General features: G+C 32.6%; 1 protein-coding gene across 2 annotated transcripts; it reads left to right on the forward strand.

Annotated features, from left to right (window-relative positions):
- Window positions 1-4019: 4019 nt before the first annotated feature.
- LOC129222135 (sterol carrier protein 2-like) lies at window positions 4020-16708 on the forward strand. Of its 2 annotated transcripts, none has more exons than XM_054856587.1 (2): window positions 4020-4200; window positions 13875-16707. In XM_054856587.1, exon 2 carries the CDS (start codon window positions 13884-13886, stop codon window positions 15501-15503), a length of 1620 nt encoding a protein of 539 aa, XP_054712562.1. In that variant the 5' UTR covers window positions 4020-4200; window positions 13875-13883; the 3' UTR covers window positions 15504-16707. The 2 variants fall into 2 exon arrangements, with proteins under 2 accessions (XP_054712562.1, XP_054712561.1); XM_054856586.1 differs by lacking the exon at window positions 4020-4200 and adding an exon at window positions 11239-11342 and having other exon boundaries at window positions 13875-16708.
- Window positions 16709-21041: the final 4333 nt, after the last annotated feature.

The raw sequence follows: 21041 nt of genomic DNA on the forward strand, positions 1-21041 counted from the left end.
CGAGGGAGAGGGCACTGAATCTTTTCTTTCTCTGATGTGATACATGACAGAAAATCGTATAAAATTGCGTTTTTAAGCAATTTTAATTCTCTAAGTGGTCTAGTTGTAGAGATATAAGTAAAACCAGGCCTTAGATTTCACCTAAGGCCAGGGCCGTATTCAGAGGGGGGGCCTGACGGGCCCCCCCCCCCCGAAACCCGAAATGTTTTGTACAGTAAAACAGAAGAAGGTTTTTTTTTAAAATTCCTAATGTCAGAAAAGGAAAATAACAAAGTTTTTTTTTATTCTTAATTTTGCTACTATTCAAAATTTATAATATTTTGAAGAAATACAGAAAAAGCAGTTCTAGTTCTCATTAGTTGCAAGGCACACTTGAAATTTAGACCTTTAATTAGGACTTCCTGCTCTCTTTCCCAATTCAATTCAGGGCAGTCCAGGGTTAAGGCAGGCCCTTTGTCAGTTCGGTAGATTTTTCAAGTCTACCAAACTGACTCTGTGCACTTCCTCCTCCAGGGGCGTGCACAGAAATTTTGGGGCTGTCACAAATGCTTTTTTTTTTTTTGGGCCCCCTCCATATTGTTTACCCATATTTTCAACCCTACGCTTTAAAATATTGGGCCCCATTTAAGCTCGGGCCCCGGCCAACAGGTGTCCCTTCTCCCCTCTATGCACGACCTTGCCCTCCTCCCCCTAAAACTGTTATAAAACTTGCACTGTACTGATTCGAGCCGGGGACTCCCCAAAGGCTGGGGAGGCCCTAGTTTCCGATTAGGCGAGTATTTTGTTACCAAGATGTGCCATATTCAGCTCCTTGATACATCCTGAGTAAAAAATGCAAAAATCACGATTCTCGCGTTTTTGTAGCATAATTTTCAAGATCATTTTTGTGACTGATATGTTTCTTGTCTTGCATTTATTTAATGCCAAATTCAGTATCATGGAAGTTCTTTTGTTATTGCTTGTTTTTTTTTTCTTACTTCTACTGCATATACTGTTAATACCTTTAGTATGAGAAAAAAAATAACACTTACTCTACTCTCTTTCATTTTCTGCACTACTTGTGATTGAAAAAAAAAGTTTGTTTCGAGAAATATTTCGTTGCATTTATTTTTAACTTAAAACGGGTGTGTCTTACAAAGTTATAATCATTTTGTAAGATTGTGCAATCAACTTCTGAAAAGCGTAAATAAAGAGCTTCAAATAATTTCAACTGTTCGAGAGTCTTTGAAAATTATTTAAGTTTTTGAAATTCCTTGAAATGTTCTTCAATTTTGTATCTTATCAAGAAAATAAAGTATGAATTGTCCAAATGGCCAGAATATTACTCTTCCGTTCTTATTTTCTGAATGTCTACACCATTTCTTTTAAACTATTTTGTACAATTTTCATACTGTAGGGTATTTAATGAAAAAAAAATAGGGGTAGGGGGAGTGATCAAAAACAAACTTCACTAAAAGCCGATATGAGCAGAGCTCTTTTCTCCTCTCTCGTTTTTCCTCTCTGTCCATTAAGTTCCATGATTTGTCGAGCAAGCAGTTTTTATTTTGTTTGATCTTGATTTGCAAAAGAATGTATAACTTTAGACTTTGTTTGCCTTTTTTTTTTCTTCATATTTTTGTAGTCTCAATTATCTAATATAAGGCCTCAAAATACGGATTTTTTTTTTCGAAAATTTCTCGGGGGAAAAACCCCCGGACCCCCTGAAATTATGGATGTTCTACATCCGATTTTAAGGGACACTCTCTTGTTATACTTACCACTACAAGGTGAATAAGAAAAATAATAAGAATTAAAATAACAACAGTCCAAACAGTGGAATCATTAAAAATCGAGACAAAAAGGCTTCTATGTTAACATTTTTATGCGTTTGGTGTGTCTATATATACTATATGTGTGTGTGTGTGTGTTAGGGCAATGTGCTAATCCGGGCCCCTCCCGAAAAAAATTTCTGGATACGGCCTTGCCTAAGGCCCCTATAACCTAGGCTCTACTTCCACCGTGACAATCAGACCAAGTATAACAAAAGTGCTTGAAAAAGAAAAATGAATTGACAAGACCAGAGTCCCTATTGGGAGTCGAGGAAAGACTACTGAAATCTTTCACATTTTATTCATAAAGTGATAGAACACAATGGATGGAACTATTCGCAACTCCTACGAACTATAGGGGGCACTGAAGTCACTGTCTAATGGCGGACTTAAAAACTAAAACAAACGCACATGGTAACGAAGAAAATGCTAAAAGTGTTGTAATTTTTGTTCGTACGTATGATTTTTTTCGCTTTATTCTTTTTAAATTAATTTTCAAAGTCTTGTTGATATTCTGGCCCACGTAGAAAGAAATGAGAATTCAAGAAGCATTACTAAACGTCAAACATTAATGCAAAGTACGTAGTTCATAGTTCTAAGCAGCTATTTCCACGATGTTGAATTCGATATTCGCAACTCCAACGAACTATAGGGGGCTCTGAAGTCACTGTCTAATGGCGGACTTGAAAACTAAAACAAACGCACATGGTAACGAAGAAAATGCTAAAAGTGTTGTGATTTTTGTTCGTACGTATCATTTTTTCGCTTTATTCTTTTTAAATTAATTTTCAAAGTCTTGTTGATATTCTGACCCACGTAGAAAGAAATGAGAATTCAAGAAGCATTACTAAACGTCAAAGATTAATGCAAACTACGTAGTCCGTAGTTCTAAGCAGCTATTTCCACGATGTTGAATTCGATATTTATCAATTCTTGATAAAACTAAATAATAATTGTGGCCTGACAAGAACAACAATTAATGCTAGAAAATTCAATATGACATTACAAATTATTATCGAAAGAAGATGATACTTCTTTGCCTTGCTTGGCTAGCGCTTATTGTTTTGCATTTGTTGCTAAGTTATTTCTCTCGAATTCCTGAATCGGTAAATTTAAACTTTTTCTGTTTCAATTTTTCTAATTTCTGAGTTACGATTTAATTGTGTCATGTTATGCAAATCATCTACAGAATTCTTACGGATATATGGTGTACCATTTTATTCCACTCATGATAAAAATTAAAAATGGTTTAACTAAAAACGCGAAATCTCGCCAAGACTACTTTGCTCGCACAATACTAAAACCATAACCCTAAACAAATTTGGCGAAACCTTTCAACTGAGAATAAAAGGAATAAAACAAAATAAATTCTTTCTCGGTGAAACATTTTTCATTTTGTTCTAACGATAATATATTCAAGAAAATATTTTGCATACCGTCCATTCCAACTAAATGCTGCTGTAAAAGATGGTTAGTTAAATTAATTTAAGATTTAAAAAAACTCATATTTTTACAAATTCATACAAAACAATAAAAAAATTTACCTTGTATAACGATATCCAAGTTTGTTAATCCAGTTTTCGCTTTCACCATTTTCAATCGACTCATATTTTAGAAGGAAATAAGGAAAACTAACATTATTTTGAGAAGCTCGAGAATACTACTAAGGGACGAATTAATTTCTGTAGCTGAAAGCAAACTAAGACTCATCGATTGCGTTAATAAATACTCAGAACAAACTGCCTGTGTTTACGTCAACAGACACACGTGGAACGCAACGTGGCAATGTTTTAGTTTCATTTGCAGTTTTGTAAATCACCGCAAGGTAGCGTATTCGAGCGCTGGAGTTCCGAATTGCCGACGATCTGGGGGTGGGGGTGTCATTACCTTCAATAAAAACCGTCTAGTAACAACATCGTTTGTGTTCAATGAACAACCGGTAGCTCACCGGTTAAAATAATGACGTCACCTTAAATGCTTTAGCATTAGTTGACGTCTTTACTCACGTGATCAACCGACTGGTCGCTACCAGTCGAGGAAGGGAATTATTTTTTACTCCACGTTTCTCACAACTTCACGCGCACAACGGAGTGTTTTTCTCAACATGATATCTAATTGGATACAGTCTTGACCAATCACATATATGACATCCGCCTCTTTTTGTTTATCGATTTCTTTTAAAACAAAACATCTACATAAGTTTTCATCATTTTGTTTGATATAAGTGTGACGCATAGAGACTATCAAATGATATCGTATCATTATTGATGAGATTTATGAGTTTTAGCCGTAACAGTTTTCAGGGCATGATATTTGTTCTATCGTCTGAGTGAACATTTCGTGACTATTGTTTAAAGAAGTGCTGTGATTTTTGTAAGAAAGCTCGTATTAGGTGAGAGAGCAATACTTTCTACTCTGAGAAATTTGTTTGCCGCAATAACTTGCTGTGCCATGCATTTTTTAACTTTTACGTTTTGTTTTTGTGGTTCTTTTAAGTTTGAATTCCTCATTGTGTTGCTGAATTATTTTTTTAGAATTTTTGGAGTGGGCATAGAAAAGTATGAAGAATAATTTTTCATCATTATATTTTCCAAATAAAGTTCTAAGAGTTTTTTAATGTTTTTTAGAATGTCTTGAAAGAACAGAAAAAGTGCGTACCAATTTAAGGGGAGGTGGGGCACGTTGATTCGCTTTTTTACTTATTTTTTATCTTATTAAAAAATTTAATGAGCAGTTCGATTTTCTACAATAAGTTTCACTAAACACTTCTCAACACCAGATATTTTTGGAAATGTTGAATTGATAAACTTTTTTTTATATTAATTTTTTAACGGAACCTCTTAAAGTAGACCAACATGACCCACGGGAGGGGAACGTTGAACTGCATAACTCAAATAACATTTGTTATAGTTTTAGTGATAAATACTATCAAACTTTGTAACTACCTTATTCTCTTTTGTGTGTAAAGTGAAAAATATGAGATTTAAAGATCAATATAACATATTAAATTGATTTTAATTGATAAATCAGCTTTATTTAAAAACAGGAATAAGTATTCACCATTAGTACACAATCATTTTTTAAAATTCAACAGAAATATCAATTGTTGAATATTCATGAGACAATTAATGCAGGTTAAAGTTAACTAAAGATGCATAAAATGATACCTGGAAATATGTAAAAGTGCTAGTTCTTGAGCTTTGGAAAAGTAACACTTTTATTAAACTGAGTCAGGGCCGTATCCAGAAAGGAAACCGGGGGGGGGGGGATCGCACCCCCCCCCCCCCCAACCAAATTTTTTTGCTGTCTTATGTCAGAAAATTAAAATAACAAGGTTTTTTATTCTTAATTTTGTAATTATTAAACGAGTGAAAATTTGAAGAAATACAGAAAAAATAATTCTAGTTTTCATTAACTGAAAAGCATACTTGAAATTTCGACCCTTACTAGGACTTCCTGCTCTCTTCCCAATTCAATTCAGGGCCGTCCAGAGACAAGACAGCCCCCCTCCCCTGTCACTTTTGTAGACTTGCCATCCTCCCCTAAAACTCTTATGAAATTTACACTGCACTGATTTCGAGCCGGGAATTCCCCAAGGGCCTGGCCCCTAGTTTCCGATTAGGCTAGTATTTGGTTACCAACAGGGCTGGATTTGGAAGTTTGGGGCCCCGGGGCAACAGAGGAGTGGAGGCCCCTAATCAAAAGATCATCATATTTTCAAAAATATCCGATACTTTGATATATATCCGAGTATTTTGATATATATATAGTATATATCCGATATTTTCGACCCGTGAAAGTTAGGATATTTTTTAAAAAATTTATTGTGGGGGCCCCTTTGTTGTGGAGGCCCCGGGGCAGTAGCCCCGCCTGCCCTCCCCTAAATCCGGCCCTGGTTACCAAGATGTGCCAAATTCAGCTCTTTGATCTTGAACATCTTGAGTAAAAAATGCAAAACTTATGATTCTCGCATGTTTGAAGCATATTTTTTAAGATAATTTTTTGTGACTGATATATTCCATGTCTTGCCATTTATTTAATACCAAATTCAGTATTTTCAGAGTTCTTTTGTTATTGCTTGTTTTTAATCTAACGTCTAATGCATACTGTTAATATCTTAAGCATGAGAAAAAATATAACACTTATTCTACTCTATTTCATTTTCTGCACTACTTGTGATTGAAAGAAAAAAGAATTTCTTCATATTTTTATAGTCTCAAATACTCCTATAAGGCTTCAAAATACAGATTTTTGTGTCTATTTTTCAACGATTTTCCAGGGGGACAAACCCCTGGACCTCCTGAAATTATGGATGTCCTACATTCCACTTTAAGGATCACTCTCCTGCCTGTCATCCTTAACACTACAAAGTGGAAAAAAAATTTTGAAAAAGAAAGAATAATAAAAATTACAACACAATGGAAGCATTAAAAATCAAGACAAGAAAGATTTCCATGTTAAATATTTGTATTTCTGTATGTGTGTCTATTTAAAAATATATGTGTTTGTGTGTGTGTTAGGGAGGGGCGCATCCAGGATTGTTTCCTGAGAGGGGGTTTCGCTAGGAGCTCTAATAAGTGATGCCAAAAATGAGAAGTCTTCCATTGAGAATATTGCTAAATTGAAATTTCTAAATTCCCAAATTTATTTAAATTTTGTAATTTTATCCTATTGTGATGGCGTGAAAATGGAGAAGGATCAGGGTTCAGGGTCTCTGTTCAGAAATGTTTTGATATTGAAGTTTTAGAAATGCTAATGTAGACTATTTGCTGAGATATTAGGAGATAGATGGGTACTCTCGGGATATTGTTCAATCGCTTCGAGATTGAAGTCCGAAACATACATTTTCCTGCTATGTTTGGTGATTTTAAGGGGGTAGGGTTTGAGAGGATTCTCCTCGAAAGATTTTTGACATAGGTCAGTAAACAATTCTAAATGGTATACCTAGGGCTAGAGGATGGGAGATTCGGGTGCTCTCGGGCTTAAAACAGATTTTACAGAGCTATCTTTTGGAGATGATACACAAAGAAGGGAAATACTGAAGTTCCATACTGGAAATATTTTGAAAAACTCACTTTTTCTATTTTGTACTAGTTATAGGAGCAAGAGAGGGTGTGTAGCCCTCCCTAGGAAATATTTCAAATTTAAAATCTGTGAAAAAAACTAAAAATATCTTTGGAAAAATTAGGATGGGAGTTGGGAATTGAGTGCTGTCTCCCAGAAAATTTCCAAAACTCAAGGCCAAAAATGCAATTTTAGGCTCTTTATGGTCAAGGGGGTTCAACTTCATGCTTCTGGGAGGGGCTTAAGTCCCTTGACTCCCCCCGTGGGTGCGCCACTGGTGTTAGGGCAATGTGCGAATCCGGGCCCCTCCCGAAAAACATTTCTGAGTACAGCCTTGGACTGGGTTTTGGAAGGATAAGTCATATGTTACTTTTATGCAAAGTTACATCAATATTTGCTAGGGGGGGAGGGAGCTCTTTTTTTCTTCATTGCATTACATGAAACAATTCCAAAAAGAGAAGAATCCTCTTATACTTATACCATATATTTCAAAGAAAAAGGACAATAAAATTAACTGCTTTAAGTAAGCATATCTTTGTTCTAAAATCAAATTTAGATAAACTTAAGTAAAACTATATTTTTGCAGCCCTTCATTCAATTATTTGTTTTATTTTGTTTCTATGTAGAATGCTTGTTTAGCGAAAAAAAAAATTGTTTTAATACAGGAATTTTAGTATAGCATGTACTGCATATTTTACTCTTAGAAAACAATTGTCTGCAAATATTTAAAAGTAGATTAGAAAATATAAAAAGTAAAAAAGAGAGTGCAGATATGAAAAAATCTTTCGGTGAAATTAATTTAGTATAATTTTTGTTAAATAATTTAAAAATATGTCTTTGCTTTTTTGCCCTAAGTTTTTATTATTATTATTTCAAAACATGTGTAACATGAAATGAATTTATAATATACAAACACTGAGAATATTGTTATAATTATTGAGATTTAAGAGAAATTTTTTTTTTTTAATTATGTGAGGTAGGTTGGTACGGTCCAATGTGCCCCACAAAGAGTGGACCAATCTACCCCACCTTCTTGGTCTGAAAAAGTGATGTCATATATTTTTCTTTTTGACAAAAAATGAAAAAATTGCCAATTGTTGTGAACTAAAAGAACTTACTTTAAGAAAGGAATTCGATTTTTTTTTTTTTCGCAATCTTGATGAAACCCATTAAAAAAATAAAGTTAGTTTTCTGAAAATTATCCAGGACTACTGAAATAACTCTTTCTGGAATGAAATTTGTTCAATATAACTGAACCATCTGATTTAATTATAGGATTTGTAGGACCATAAGTGCTATTTGTTAGTCATAAAATAAAATAAAAAATATAAATAGTATTAAAATAATTGTGACTGGTCCAACGTGCCCTGCGGTTCAACGTACCCCACCTCCCCCACTTAAAGTGAGGACATACAAAATTTTAAAATGTGTTTAAAGCCAATTAAGTACTACACAGTTTCACACAACTTTGTTCTCATGGAGATAACCAAAGACTAGATTAATATGTGCACCTTACGTTTGAGCTCTTATTGATTTAAATATTCCTATGGAAGGAAGTGTTGATCCGTGCTTTCTCACATTGATGAAATTACAGAATTACAACATTTTTTTTGTGAAATTTTAATTTCTTTGTTAATGTAATATTTCTAATTGAGTATGATTTATGCTAATCTGCTAATGAAATAGTCATAAACTAGGAAAAAACTACATTATAAGACCATTGTGTTACACATGTATTAAGGTTATACTTTTTCAAAGCGTAAAAGATGTTGTCATCCTTACAATTTGTTTCTGCATATATGGTTAACATAATCAAATAGTCATATTACAGTATAAAGAGATTTTAATAGCTTTTAATTAAGGTATTTATTTCTTTAAAAAATTTTATCATTAATATAAATGGTGAAATTAATCTTTCCTTTTTACAGAAGTTCCTGATATTTTCACATCTATTGACAGTTACTCAAGCGTTTTCTATTAGATCTAGATGACTTAAATTATAACTGCCTCAAAAAGAAATCTATGATTACAAGTTTTATACCAAATATCAATATTTTACAGAAGCTATTATTTCTTATAACAGGAGAACCTCATCTATCCATCCCCAGTTTATCCAGTATCTCCAGATAATCCAGATGAAATTTGCAGATTTTCAAAAAAAAAAAAGTCCCTTAATAATTTAAAACTAGGGTTCGCCCAGCAGTCAAAATTCGACCGTATTCATTATGAATATTTGAGAAAACTTACATAAATTTTCCTGTTTCTAGTATTTTTATTTTTACTCTTATACTCTCAGTTACTATACATCTGGGAACAGCTAATTTTTACATTGTACTCAACTCATAATACCAAACAGTAATAATTTATTATAATTTTACTTTCTGTGTGGATTTTTCGTGTCAGCTACTTTTACAGTTATATGAGTCAGAAATAAAAAATGCATAATCTGGTGCATAGTCATAAGACATTTTCTTTTTTTTTTCTGACCAATGTTTAATATTCAATTAGGCACTTTTAATGATTTAAAATTGTTACTTTACTAATAATAAAAATTAACATAAAATAAAAAATATATATTATATTACTTGCTGTATTAATGATATATTACTACATCATAAAAATATAGTGCATAACTTTTTGGTTATTTCTAACATTAATTTTTTTTTTTTTTTTTTGAAAATACCGTAGTTGACAAAATATCGAAAATATCATGATATTTTCAAAAAAAAAATATCGGATATATATCGGCGAACCGTGGTTATGCTAGTATTTTAAAATATCCCATAGCATATTTGTCATGCTGTTGTTATACTTACTTCCATAAGGAAGAATATTGTATTATCTTTTAACCATGCACACATCTTGAAAATGTGGTAATTGGTTAATGAGACTTTTTATTTCATCCTGCAAACCTGTGCCCTAATTCTGGGCAAAGTTTACTTGTTGTATAACTTCAGTGACACCGATATTACTTTTTATCTCTTGAAAATAATTTGACTGAGGCATTTTAACCAAACAGTGTAGTTAAAGGACTGTGCAGCTGATTACTAGCTTCTTTTAAAGCTATTTTACTCCTTTGAAATAACCAAAAAAAAAAAAAAAAAATATTGCTGAAACAATTCCAATATGCCATGTTATAGCATTTTGATTAGTTATTCAAACTATTTTGTTCGTTTGTTTAAAAAAAAAATATCTTAATCTGCTATTTCACTCAGAAAGTTTTTAAAAACTATTTTAAATGTTGTCACACTCACATCACAATGATTTTGTAACATCAGTCACAAACTTTTGTTACCCCAGTGAGACCAAAATTTTCCCAGAGAATAAAAATTTGATCGAACTTAAATATTGTACTCTTATTCAATTTTGCAAACATTATAGACTTTTGTAAAGTTTTATGTTTTTCCGTAGAAGAATGCATTTGGCATGGTAAATTAAGTGACAGATGTGTCAGTGAGGTTCCAAAAGACAGATATTCTTTTGGAAGATTGGATTTAAAAAAGATTACACATACAATAAAAATGCTTCTGCTTTCAAATAGGCAAATGAAAATACTATGTTTTATATTAGGATAACTTTAAGTTGAAAAAAATAATAAAAAGATGAACTTTTACGGAATTTTTTTTATAATTTCATAAACCTCTTGTTATTACTTTTTATTTGATATATTACTTGTAGCAATAAAACAATTTTTAAATTTCGATCCTCAGCCCCCTTTTTATGGAATTACCCAGAGTTTCGTGAAATGTTTGTTTTAAAATAAAAATATGTTCTGAGTTCATTTTTACAATAAGATATGTGAAAATGAATAATGTAAAAAAATGTAAAGGTGAATTTTTTACTATGTTATAAAAATTTAATGGTGGATTTGCTGCAGTCGATACATTTGCTTAAATGTAATGATGTAGGAAAGTTGTTAAAATTCATAATCGGCATTAAAAATTTCAAGTAAAGACTGAAATAGATCAATGGTACGGTTTGCATTGATTAAAATAATAGTACTGGGGTAGCATGTTACACTAATTTGCTGAAAATTATTTTTACGACAAAAATCTGCTTAGAGTTCTCAGGTGAGTGATATTCCCGTAGTATAAGATAAAATATTTTTGTGAAAAGTTCATTTTTATAATAAAGTATATCGTAAAGAGTTCACTTAATATAGTGAAATGTTTCGTGAAAGACCTGTTAATGGACTCCAATTTCTCCTAAACGGATACCTGGTTCTGCATTAATTTATAATTGTATCAATCTTTGAAAAATAAACAGCAGGCTATTGTTAGTTTATTTGTGTAATTTGTTTGTCAATTTAAGTTATTGTATGAAAATAGGTAGTATTGTCAATTTTAGTTCATGCTTATGTTTTAGTGGATTTTTGAAGTAGTTGCCTAGTTTATCATTTAAGCGAGAATGTCAACTGGTTTTCTGTGGTTTAAAGTAGCGAAAAGTCTGAGATCTGTTTGAAATCTAATGGTATTATTGCTTTTTTTAACCATTCGAAATAATTTTTCTGCTCAAAATTTCTTTCTAAAACATAATAGTATCTTTCAAAGCTCGAAATTAACAATGGTCTTCCGGTCAGGGACTATAAATACATCAATTGAACAAGCAGTATATAAATTTTAATGTTCCGTTGCATCAAGAAAAATCTTAATGTCTTGTGCAGAAAAATATTCATATTTCACTTGAAATATAGTTTCCCATTGAAGTCCTGGTGAATTTTTAGAGAAGTTGAGGTTTAGAAATAACTAAGTACCTTTGTTCAAAAAGGTAAAAATGTATACAGCAGCGCATAAAAAGTGGGAATTTGCGGACAAAAAAAAACGTAAAAGCATGTTGCTAGGTTACAAAAATCTCTTTCTTCAATGCAAAAAAAAAGGTGCTTATGGAAACGGGGTTTTTGAACAAAACGGTGAAAACCATGGTTTTTACCATATCCAAAACCTTGCCTATCCTGTTTGATAGTTATAAGTAGGGATTGCAGTACCGGACCGAAAATTCAATACCGGCATTCGGTACTTTAAACGTGATACCGGAATACCAGTATTAATACCAGTATTTGAAATTTCTCAAAAATTGCTTGAAAACATATTGTTTCGTTGCCACATTTCATAATTTTGTACTAAAATTGTATTATTATGAAAACGTATTGTGAACAAATATAAAATGAAGGAACAAATGTTATAATAAAAAATCAGTACTAGTAAAAAACATAATGCATCTATTGAAAGCTTGTCTCTAAGCCTGGAACTCATTTTAGGGCTCAACTTTCCTACAGTTGAAACTACTTCTGAATGCATGATACACCTTCTCTAATTTAATTGCCTAAAGGTATTTTATTTTCAAAAAAAAAAAAAACGATCTGTTGCATGTCATTTTCGGATAAACCCTTGTGTGTGTGTTTCTTTCGTATTGTGTGTATTTCTGTTATTTTTTTAATTTAAAGCTAGTTGAAATTTCTTTCCTGAGAGACGATACTTTTCCAATAATAATATCATTTTCTCTTGAACAGGAGGGGTTTGTGTTTACTTTTTATTAGCTCTTTGGTTTGAAATTTACAATAAACTTGACTAAATTTGATCTTGTTGGTTTCTCTTATTTGTTTTAGCTTTCTTTTCAAAATTCTTTGCAATTATAATTATGTCAATATCTGAAAATACCTTTGAATTCGTGGAGCTTATTTATGCTTTTCCTCTATGCAAATTTTCAAAGTAATAAATAATTTCTAAATATTAACTTGCCAAGTAAGAAGCCAATTAGTGAGACGACACAACAAACCAATACTGGTGCCAACGAATTGCCATTTGTAATGCTAACAAGAAACAGTTTTTGTCAAAATTTAGTACAGTTGAGACCAAATATTTTTGAATAAATTGTTCATCGGACAAAGGGGGGACATTCAAAATTACAAACGAATTAACTTTCCTAAAAGGGAGAATGAGCGATCAGGGAAATGGAAAAAATAAATTCATGGTGCACAAAATACTTTTGTTCAATGCTATTCTATTAGTTCATGCTTTTGAAGCTAAATTTTACGTCAACAGATTAATTTTGGTTCTGTATCATGGGTAAATAAATGTACATTTAAAATATAAGTAGATATTTAATAAGTTAAATTGAAAATTCTTGAATTAAAACTATTTATTAATTTCAGCTAATACCGAAAATACCGGTATTTTCCTCAGCAAATACCGGTATTATGAAATTGAAAAATCGCTTAAAATACTGGTCTTTGTATACCGGTATTGCAATCCTTGGTTATAAGGTATGTTAAATATAGAGTTTTGGCACTTTCAAATTTAAAGAATTTTGATGTTTTTATTAGCTTTCAGTTTTCAAAAATTGAATGAAAGCATTGCAAGAAAGAATGTTCGCAAAAACTGCAATAAAAATAGATACACCGTAGAAAAAGCACCGAGTTTGTACAATTTTTGAATAATAATAGTTTAATTTTTCGAGTAAAATTTAAAAATAAATAAAATAAAATAATAGGCTTTTTTTTTTCGGGGGAAAAAATTACAAATAGCATTTTTTGACATAGTTATGAAAATTTTCGTAGGGGTCTTGAGCCTGAATTAGGCTTGTTACAGTCTATTCTGCACATTTACGCTTGCATCTACCCGAGAAATTTTCGATCATTGGAGAGAAAAAAAGTACTTAAAGTAATTTTTATCCCTACATTAATTAAGGGACACAAAAACTAGCCCAATAACGAAGTTTTTGACCAGCTGTGCCAAGAAACCATTGTATAGTAAGATTATTCAGTAACTTACCCAGGTCGACTAGAAATTATTCAGCAGTCCATAGACTGATGAAAAGTGGTTCTGTATTTTTCTTGAAATGACATTCAGTTTTTCCGAAAGCTGAGCACTCAATTGATACAAAAATTGAAAAAATAAAGTAATAATAATATTTCAAATAAGTTACATTAAATGTTTTAAGTGGTAACCTAAGTGTTTCGAGTGAAGTATGTTGTTTAAATATATACATATTTAATTTTTACAGGAAAGGGTCATGGCAAAACCAAGCTCAAAAGTCTTTGTCGTAGGAGTGGGAATGACCAAATTCGTAAAACCAGGTACTGGAGATGACTATCCAGAAATGGCTAAAGAAGCTGTGACTAAAGCTCTTGATGATGCCAAGATAAATTACGATCGAGTTCAACAAGCATGTGTTGGATATGTGTATGGTGATTCTACTTGTGGACAAAGAGCTTTATATGAAGTTGGAATGTCTGGCATTCCTATTTATAATGTTAACAATAATTGTTCTACTGGATCTACTGCATTATACATGGCTAAGCAGTTAATTGAAGGTGGTGTTAGTGATTGTGTTCTTGCTTTGGGATTTGAGAAGATGGCTAGAGGATCCTTGACATCTAAGTTCGATGATCGTACCAATCCTATGGATAAGCACGTTTTAGTTCTATCAAACCGTCATGGCTTTGCAGCTGCTCCTGTCGCTGCTCAGTTTTTCGGTAGTGCTGGAAGGGAACACATGGAGAAGTATGGAACCAAGCCTGAGCATTTTGCGAAAATTGCCGTGAAGAATCATAAGCATTCTACCAAAAACCCTTATTCTCAATTCCGAGATGAGTACACACTGGAACAGATCATGAAATCTCCTGTTGTTTATGAACCTCTGACGAAATTGCAGTGTTGTCCCACTTCTGATGGTGCAGCAGCGGCAATATTAGTGAGTGAGGCTTTCGTTAAATCTCATGGCTTGGAAGGGAAGGCTGTGGAGATACTAGGTATGGAAATGGCTACTGACTTGCCAAGTACTTTCAAGGAAAATAGTTGTATTAAAATGATTGGATTTGACATGACAAAAACCGCTGCTGGTAAATTGTTCCAAAAAACCGGAGTTAGACCATCCGATGTAAACGTTGTTGAGTTGCATGATTGTTTCTCTACCAATGAGCTCATAACATATGAAGCTTTGGGTTTGTGTGAAATAGGAGGGGGAGCTAAACTGGTGGAGTCTGGTAATAATACCTACGGTGGAAAGTATGTTGTCAACCCTAGTGGAGGACTGATATCTAAAGGTCATCCGTTGGGTGCCACTGGAATAGCACAGTGTGCAGAATTATGTTGGCAACTTCGCAACGAAGCAGGTGAACGGCAAGTTCAAAATTGTCGTTTGGCTTTGCAGCATAACATTGGTCTTGGTGGTGCAGTTGTGGTTGCTCTATATAAGCTTGGTTATCCTGATATGGCACCAAAAGTATCGAGTTCTAGTAACGAATTTGGTGGTTTGGAACCGCCAAAAGACATATTCAAACTCAAATCGGCTGAGTTTTTTACAAGAGCTATCCCCCTCTTAAAAGTTGCAGAAAATTCTATTGATAAAAAAATCAAAGGTTCTCTGAAGCTTAAAGTCAAAGATGATAATTCGGATTACATTGCTTCGGGTGTTATAAAAATTGACAAAGGAAAAATCGATATTAGCTTTGATTCTGATGAGACAGCAGATTGCACAATAAGTCTTTCTGATAATGTTCTTTATGATGTACTACACAAAAAAACTACTTTTGAAAAAGAATTTTTTGCTGGAAAGTTGAAATTGCAAGGGAATGTAGGATTCGTTACTAGATTAATGACCATGAAAAATATTTTATTTTCAAAGCTTTAAAGCTGAACTTTTCATAGACTTGCATTTCATCGATGATACAAAACCCATTTTTATAGAATGTTTTTAATGATTCAGAGTAAGGTAATTAAACTGATTGCTTAGTTTTGTTATATAATTTCATAGTTCATTTTTTATGTGTGCCATAAAAGTCTTTTGAGTTGATATGTTTTCCTGTTTTACTTATTTAGCAAAACGTACTGATGCCAGAGAATTGCTCTATCAAAAATTGCATATGTTATTATTTTGAGTAAGTTGATATTATTTATTCTCTAGTCAATGGACTGTTGACTATTTTGCCATCAAATTGTTATCGAAGTGTTTGAATTTAAAAATATTAACAAATGTTTTTAATGTCTCGATGTGCTTTGTAGTAAAATATTTGTAAAGAAAGTTGTCCAAACTTTGTTGTAGCTTTTCAGATTTTCCAGGGTTTGTGCACATTGAAAATCTGCGAATAATATTTTATTTTTAATTTTTGATTAAAAAAATTGTCTTTGTGTGCAAATAATTGTGAGATTTTAAATGTAAAAAAATACCTGTGCCTTATGTCCAACTATATTCTTGATTTAATAATGATCTCTGCAACATAAAGTAACTAATTTTGTGTTTTTGTACTGTATTTAATGATTTAAAACTAGTCATCGTGCACTTCATTGTACCAAAGACTGTTGAACTGTTTTGATAATTGTTTGTTGAATTGTTTAATCAACAAGCGAGCACATTTTGTTAATTATAAAATTTTGTGATATAGTCATTTCCTTTTAAATGTAAAAACCTATTCATATTAAGCTTGAAAAAAGTTGTACTGTTTCCGTTCAAAAAGGAGTTTAAGTATTGTCTTTCTTTGTATCAATCAATGCATGTTCTTTGTGAAATGATAATTATTGCAAAAGTCATTAATGCTTTATTCATATACTTCAAAAGCAGAGATTGTTTATATTTACAAACTACCAAAATAAAAAATATTTTCTTTGTTACTAGGATTTGTGTTTTATGTTTTAACTAGCTCCATCGCCCAGCTTTGCATGATCTTCCCCGAAAATAAAAGTTACGGCAAGTGACGCGTGTTGAACCATCACCACACTAGAGTCAATGCCTGTGAACTGAAAAATGACGTCATCATGCATCGGCCGATCATCAGCCATATTACTGTTTTACGGAAGTCCTGTTACATGTTAAATTTTTCATATTCCAGCTTCTTTTAATCTCCAAGTATTTGATATTTCAAAACAGAAAATCAAAATGCGATTCAAAATACGTAGTAGGCGATATTTCCCAAAATTACAAAAAAAAAAAAAAATGTAAATTATTGAAAAATTTAGAGTGATTTTCTTTGACGCAATTTTTAACTTGGCGAGAATTTTTGATGTTATTCTTTGCCTTAATTTTTAGCCTAAATTACATAGAAACTACTTCGGCAAATCTATGTACGTTGTTTTCTTTAATTTTTAACAAAACAATCAATAAAATGAGACTAAATTCCCCATTACAAAGAAAAAATATCCACCAAAAAATTAATCTTTTAAAATCCGCCAAGTAAATACCAATTCATTAAATAACATAAAAAGTTGATCAAAATAAGCCTGAAAACAAACAAACCAACATTTAAAAAACCATCAATAAGAATCCGCCAAAAAGACTTTTTTATTATAGGTGCGTTACTTTACTTGGCAACTTGTTTATTTTCTACCTTGGCGAAACAAGAAAATATCGTTTATGTTTGCTCCTCTTTTTCGAGTTTTACATTTCTATGGAACTTTTAATAATAATTAATGTTGCAACTTAGTGATGTGCCGGATCGTTAAAAAAGTAGATCCGCAGATACGGATGCGGATCCGCATCATACGTGTGAAGATCCGCGGATACGGATCTCAAAATTTTTTTTACCTAGTTCAACTATCCAAGTGTAAAATTTGTTACGGAAGGTATTCCCGTCAGAACAATACCAGTTTCTTCAAAACATGTAAACTGCGGCAAAAATATAATCAAGACTATGATTTACTCTTTAAAGAAATCTCCTTTAAAATTGAGGGAGAGTTTGAAGGAATGGGTCAGCGCTGCATTAATGCTTAGATGGAATGTGAAAAATTATTTCTAGCTTACTCGGTAGATGTAGGATACAGGAGCAAGAATGTAAAGCTGCCATTGGACAGGCTAGAAATAATTTTTCCCATTTTATTTCAGCACAAATGCAGCGCTGATCCATTCCACCGAACTTTTTCGACCGACGAAATACAGAAACGGGAACACCTTTACAAACAGTAAATAGGGAATTTAATCTCCCTTTTTTTTGAAGGATCCCGAGAAAAACGAAAATAAAGAATAACAGAAACCCCAAATCAATAACAAAAATTAATATTAAATTAAAAATTAAAAAAAAAAACATGTCCCAGAGAGCCGACCTCATATTAAGATGAATTTCTCGGGTCAGAACACATATTTGTTAACAAATATGAACTGACAGCAGGTAAAAAATTTAAATCACTGAGCTTTTTCTCCTTATCTTCCGACTATGAAATCGCTACTAATCACGCGTATAAAGGCTTAGAATTGCATTTAAAATTTACTTAACAAGATTCTAGCGCCTACTATATATAAGTTGGAAGTTTCAAATAAATATCAAACGCAAAATCTTCGTTCTCTCAATTAGGGCCAATATTTTTAACGGAGGGGTAAATTTTTACTACCATAATTGTGAAAAATGTTAAATCGGTTTTTAATTATTCTCTCCGGTAATTAAAGTTTTACAAAAACGAGGCCAAGCTAAGAACACATTCGATCAAGTCACCTTTTGAACGAAAAATGAACTATAAAATCGGTTCATCTGTTTAGGAGCTACGATGCCACAAAAAGACACACTCATACACACTTTTAAAACTTATTTCCCCTTCCTTTTTGCAACAAGGGAGGGGGGGGGGACAGATTGGCTTCTAAAATGATATCTTATAATTTAAATAGGAATAAAACTTAATTTAAACGGCATTTAAGAGTCTTTTATTCAAATATTTAAAAAAATTTTAGAATAGAAATGATTCGTTTAAGATCCGCCAAAAAGTAACGGATACGGATACAGATCTTTATTTTCCATCGGATATCCGCGGATACGGATATCCGGAACATCACTAATGCAATTTATAGGCGGTATGTTTTTTTTTGTCATAGTGCGTCATTTGACACAGTATTGCTTTTCACGTCTTCACCTTCAACATAGAATAAAATATTTGGCCCTGAAAATGACCTTCTTTTGAAGGAAGGTATTTTGAACACTTAACTTTTCAAGAAAGGTAAAAAGATTTACTTCTTTAAAATAAAAAGGTTGAATAAGCAATTAAATCAAAAGCTAACATTTCTTATTTTTATTAAGAGGAAATCGGAAAATCTTCAAATTTCAAAATTATAAGTATACTACAAATATATTTATACAGAAAATATATATCGTAAGGTTATGACAGGTATTAGTGTAGCAGAAGTACAGTTTCAAAAGGCATATTTTTCATTTTGGCGAATATTTTTCATTTTATTTACTGTTGTCTTACTTTATTAAACTTACAATGAAATTACTTTTTTTTTATTATTTTATTTTCTTCTTTTTAGTTTAACTTGTTTTACGAAAAAATATTCATTTCAACATTGTTCAAAATCTTTTATATTCATGAAATTTGCGATATTCATGAAAAAAGGGACTAAAGGTCTCGGGTGGCATTCGAAACGAGGTCTCTCGAACTCCAAAAAGAGCAACTGTATCCCTTAAAGCAGTGCTTCTCAACCTTTTTTACTTTACGGCACACTTAAGAAATTTCTAGATCAACGGGGCACACTACACTTAATTTCGCAAGGGTGATATAGAAATGTTTTTATCATTCACTGGTAAAAAGACGGGGGGGGGGGGAGAGACTTTTTCCATATAAAAAATACAATTATAACTAACGTTGTGCTTTTAAATTTATTCAAAAAGTAGAAATATTTGGAATGTATTGAAGGTGAAAATAAACAACAAAACTACCTATATCAGACTTTACAGAAAATTATACTTGATATGTTTCAAAGCATTTCGGTCGTCAAGCATGTCATTAAAGTGCACACTGCAGTTAAACGATTTATCAAAAAATGTCTCAAGAAAGAAGCAAACAAGAAATTAAAACCAATCACCTAACTTCCGTTTGACACTATTGAGACACTTGAGCCTGCCTTGAGGAGCAAAGCAGTTTGATGTTCGGCTCTATGCTGGAAAGAGCTACATGAAATTCTTGATCAGGCTCTTTAGAGATGATCTCTTGCTGTTTTTATAAGTGTGCGGGTTGAGAAGCTGAGTTTGCAAAGATATGTAGTTGAAAATGGTAGCAGCACATCAATAGCAAGACAAGAGATGGTGGGATACTCATTTTTAACCAGCAACCAAAATTCGTCCAGAAGTACTTCGCTCAACTTAAGTTTATAAGTACGGTCGCTCTTGGGGTATATAAATTCTTATCGCGCCTTCAAAAAAAAAAAAAGGTTTTTAACTGATACATTCGCAAATGAAGAGAATGGAACGCGAATCCAGTCATACTGTTCCATGTTAATATCCTTGAAATAGTGCTTAAACTTGTCCTGAAGTATGACTAAATGTTCTGCCACCACATTCAACAGCTTTTCTTCCATGCCATTTCCTTTACAAACCATGTTGACGGTCCGTTTGAACATGTCCAATGAGCCACATGATCTACTTCTCTCCACCGCTGAATTTTTGATTCGAACACATTTACAGCTTGTCCATGTATGTAACCCAAATTCTCTTCTTGTCCTTGCATTTTCCGATTCAATTCGTTAAGGTGTTCAAAAATGTCAGCCATGTAAGCTACTTTTGCCAGACAATATTTGTCTTGCAACAAACTGGCGTACTGCATTTCGTTTTTTAAAATCAAAAACTCGTATCTCGTCTCTCAATTCGAAAATTCTCGATAATACCTTACCACATGAAAGCCAGCGAATCTCACACTTTTTCACAAGTATACGGAGAAAAGGCGAGAATTATGCGGCCTCGATTTTATGGAATTCAAGACTTCAGCCAAAGCTGACTTCAGCTCATCTGGTAAGTTCTTTGCCATGAGAGGTTCACGATGGAGGAAACAGTGTATGGTTTTAATTTCTAGTTTGCAGGTCTCAGAACCGAGCTTTGAGAAACTACGATAAAATGAAATTAGTATCGGAACTGGACAAGAGGGAAACAGAAAAGTTAAAGCTGGGGCTAAAATTCTGGGCGGGAGGGTACGATCCCTGCCTGGGGGAGGGGGCGATACTCCCGTTTCAAAAGATTTAGAAAAAATTCTGTATAATTAGTTTATTTGTGGAAATTAGAATCCGTTTTCAAAAACTGAAAGTAATGGGATCACAAGTTTAAAAGAGGTGTGGGGACAGCAAATCCCGCCTTTCCCCTTGTTGGGTATGTCTTATTGCACATGATTGACAGGGTGAATTGAGAAGTTACAGAACTATACAAACGCAATTCTGTCGCAACTTTAAAATAAAATACATCAAGACACTTTCTTTTTATATAAC

The sequence above is a fragment of the Uloborus diversus genome, chromosome 5, assembly GCF_026930045.1.
Source record: "Uloborus diversus isolate 005 chromosome 5, Udiv.v.3.1, whole genome shotgun sequence".
NCBI lineage: Eukaryota > Metazoa > Arthropoda > Arachnida > Araneae > Uloboridae > Uloborus > Uloborus diversus.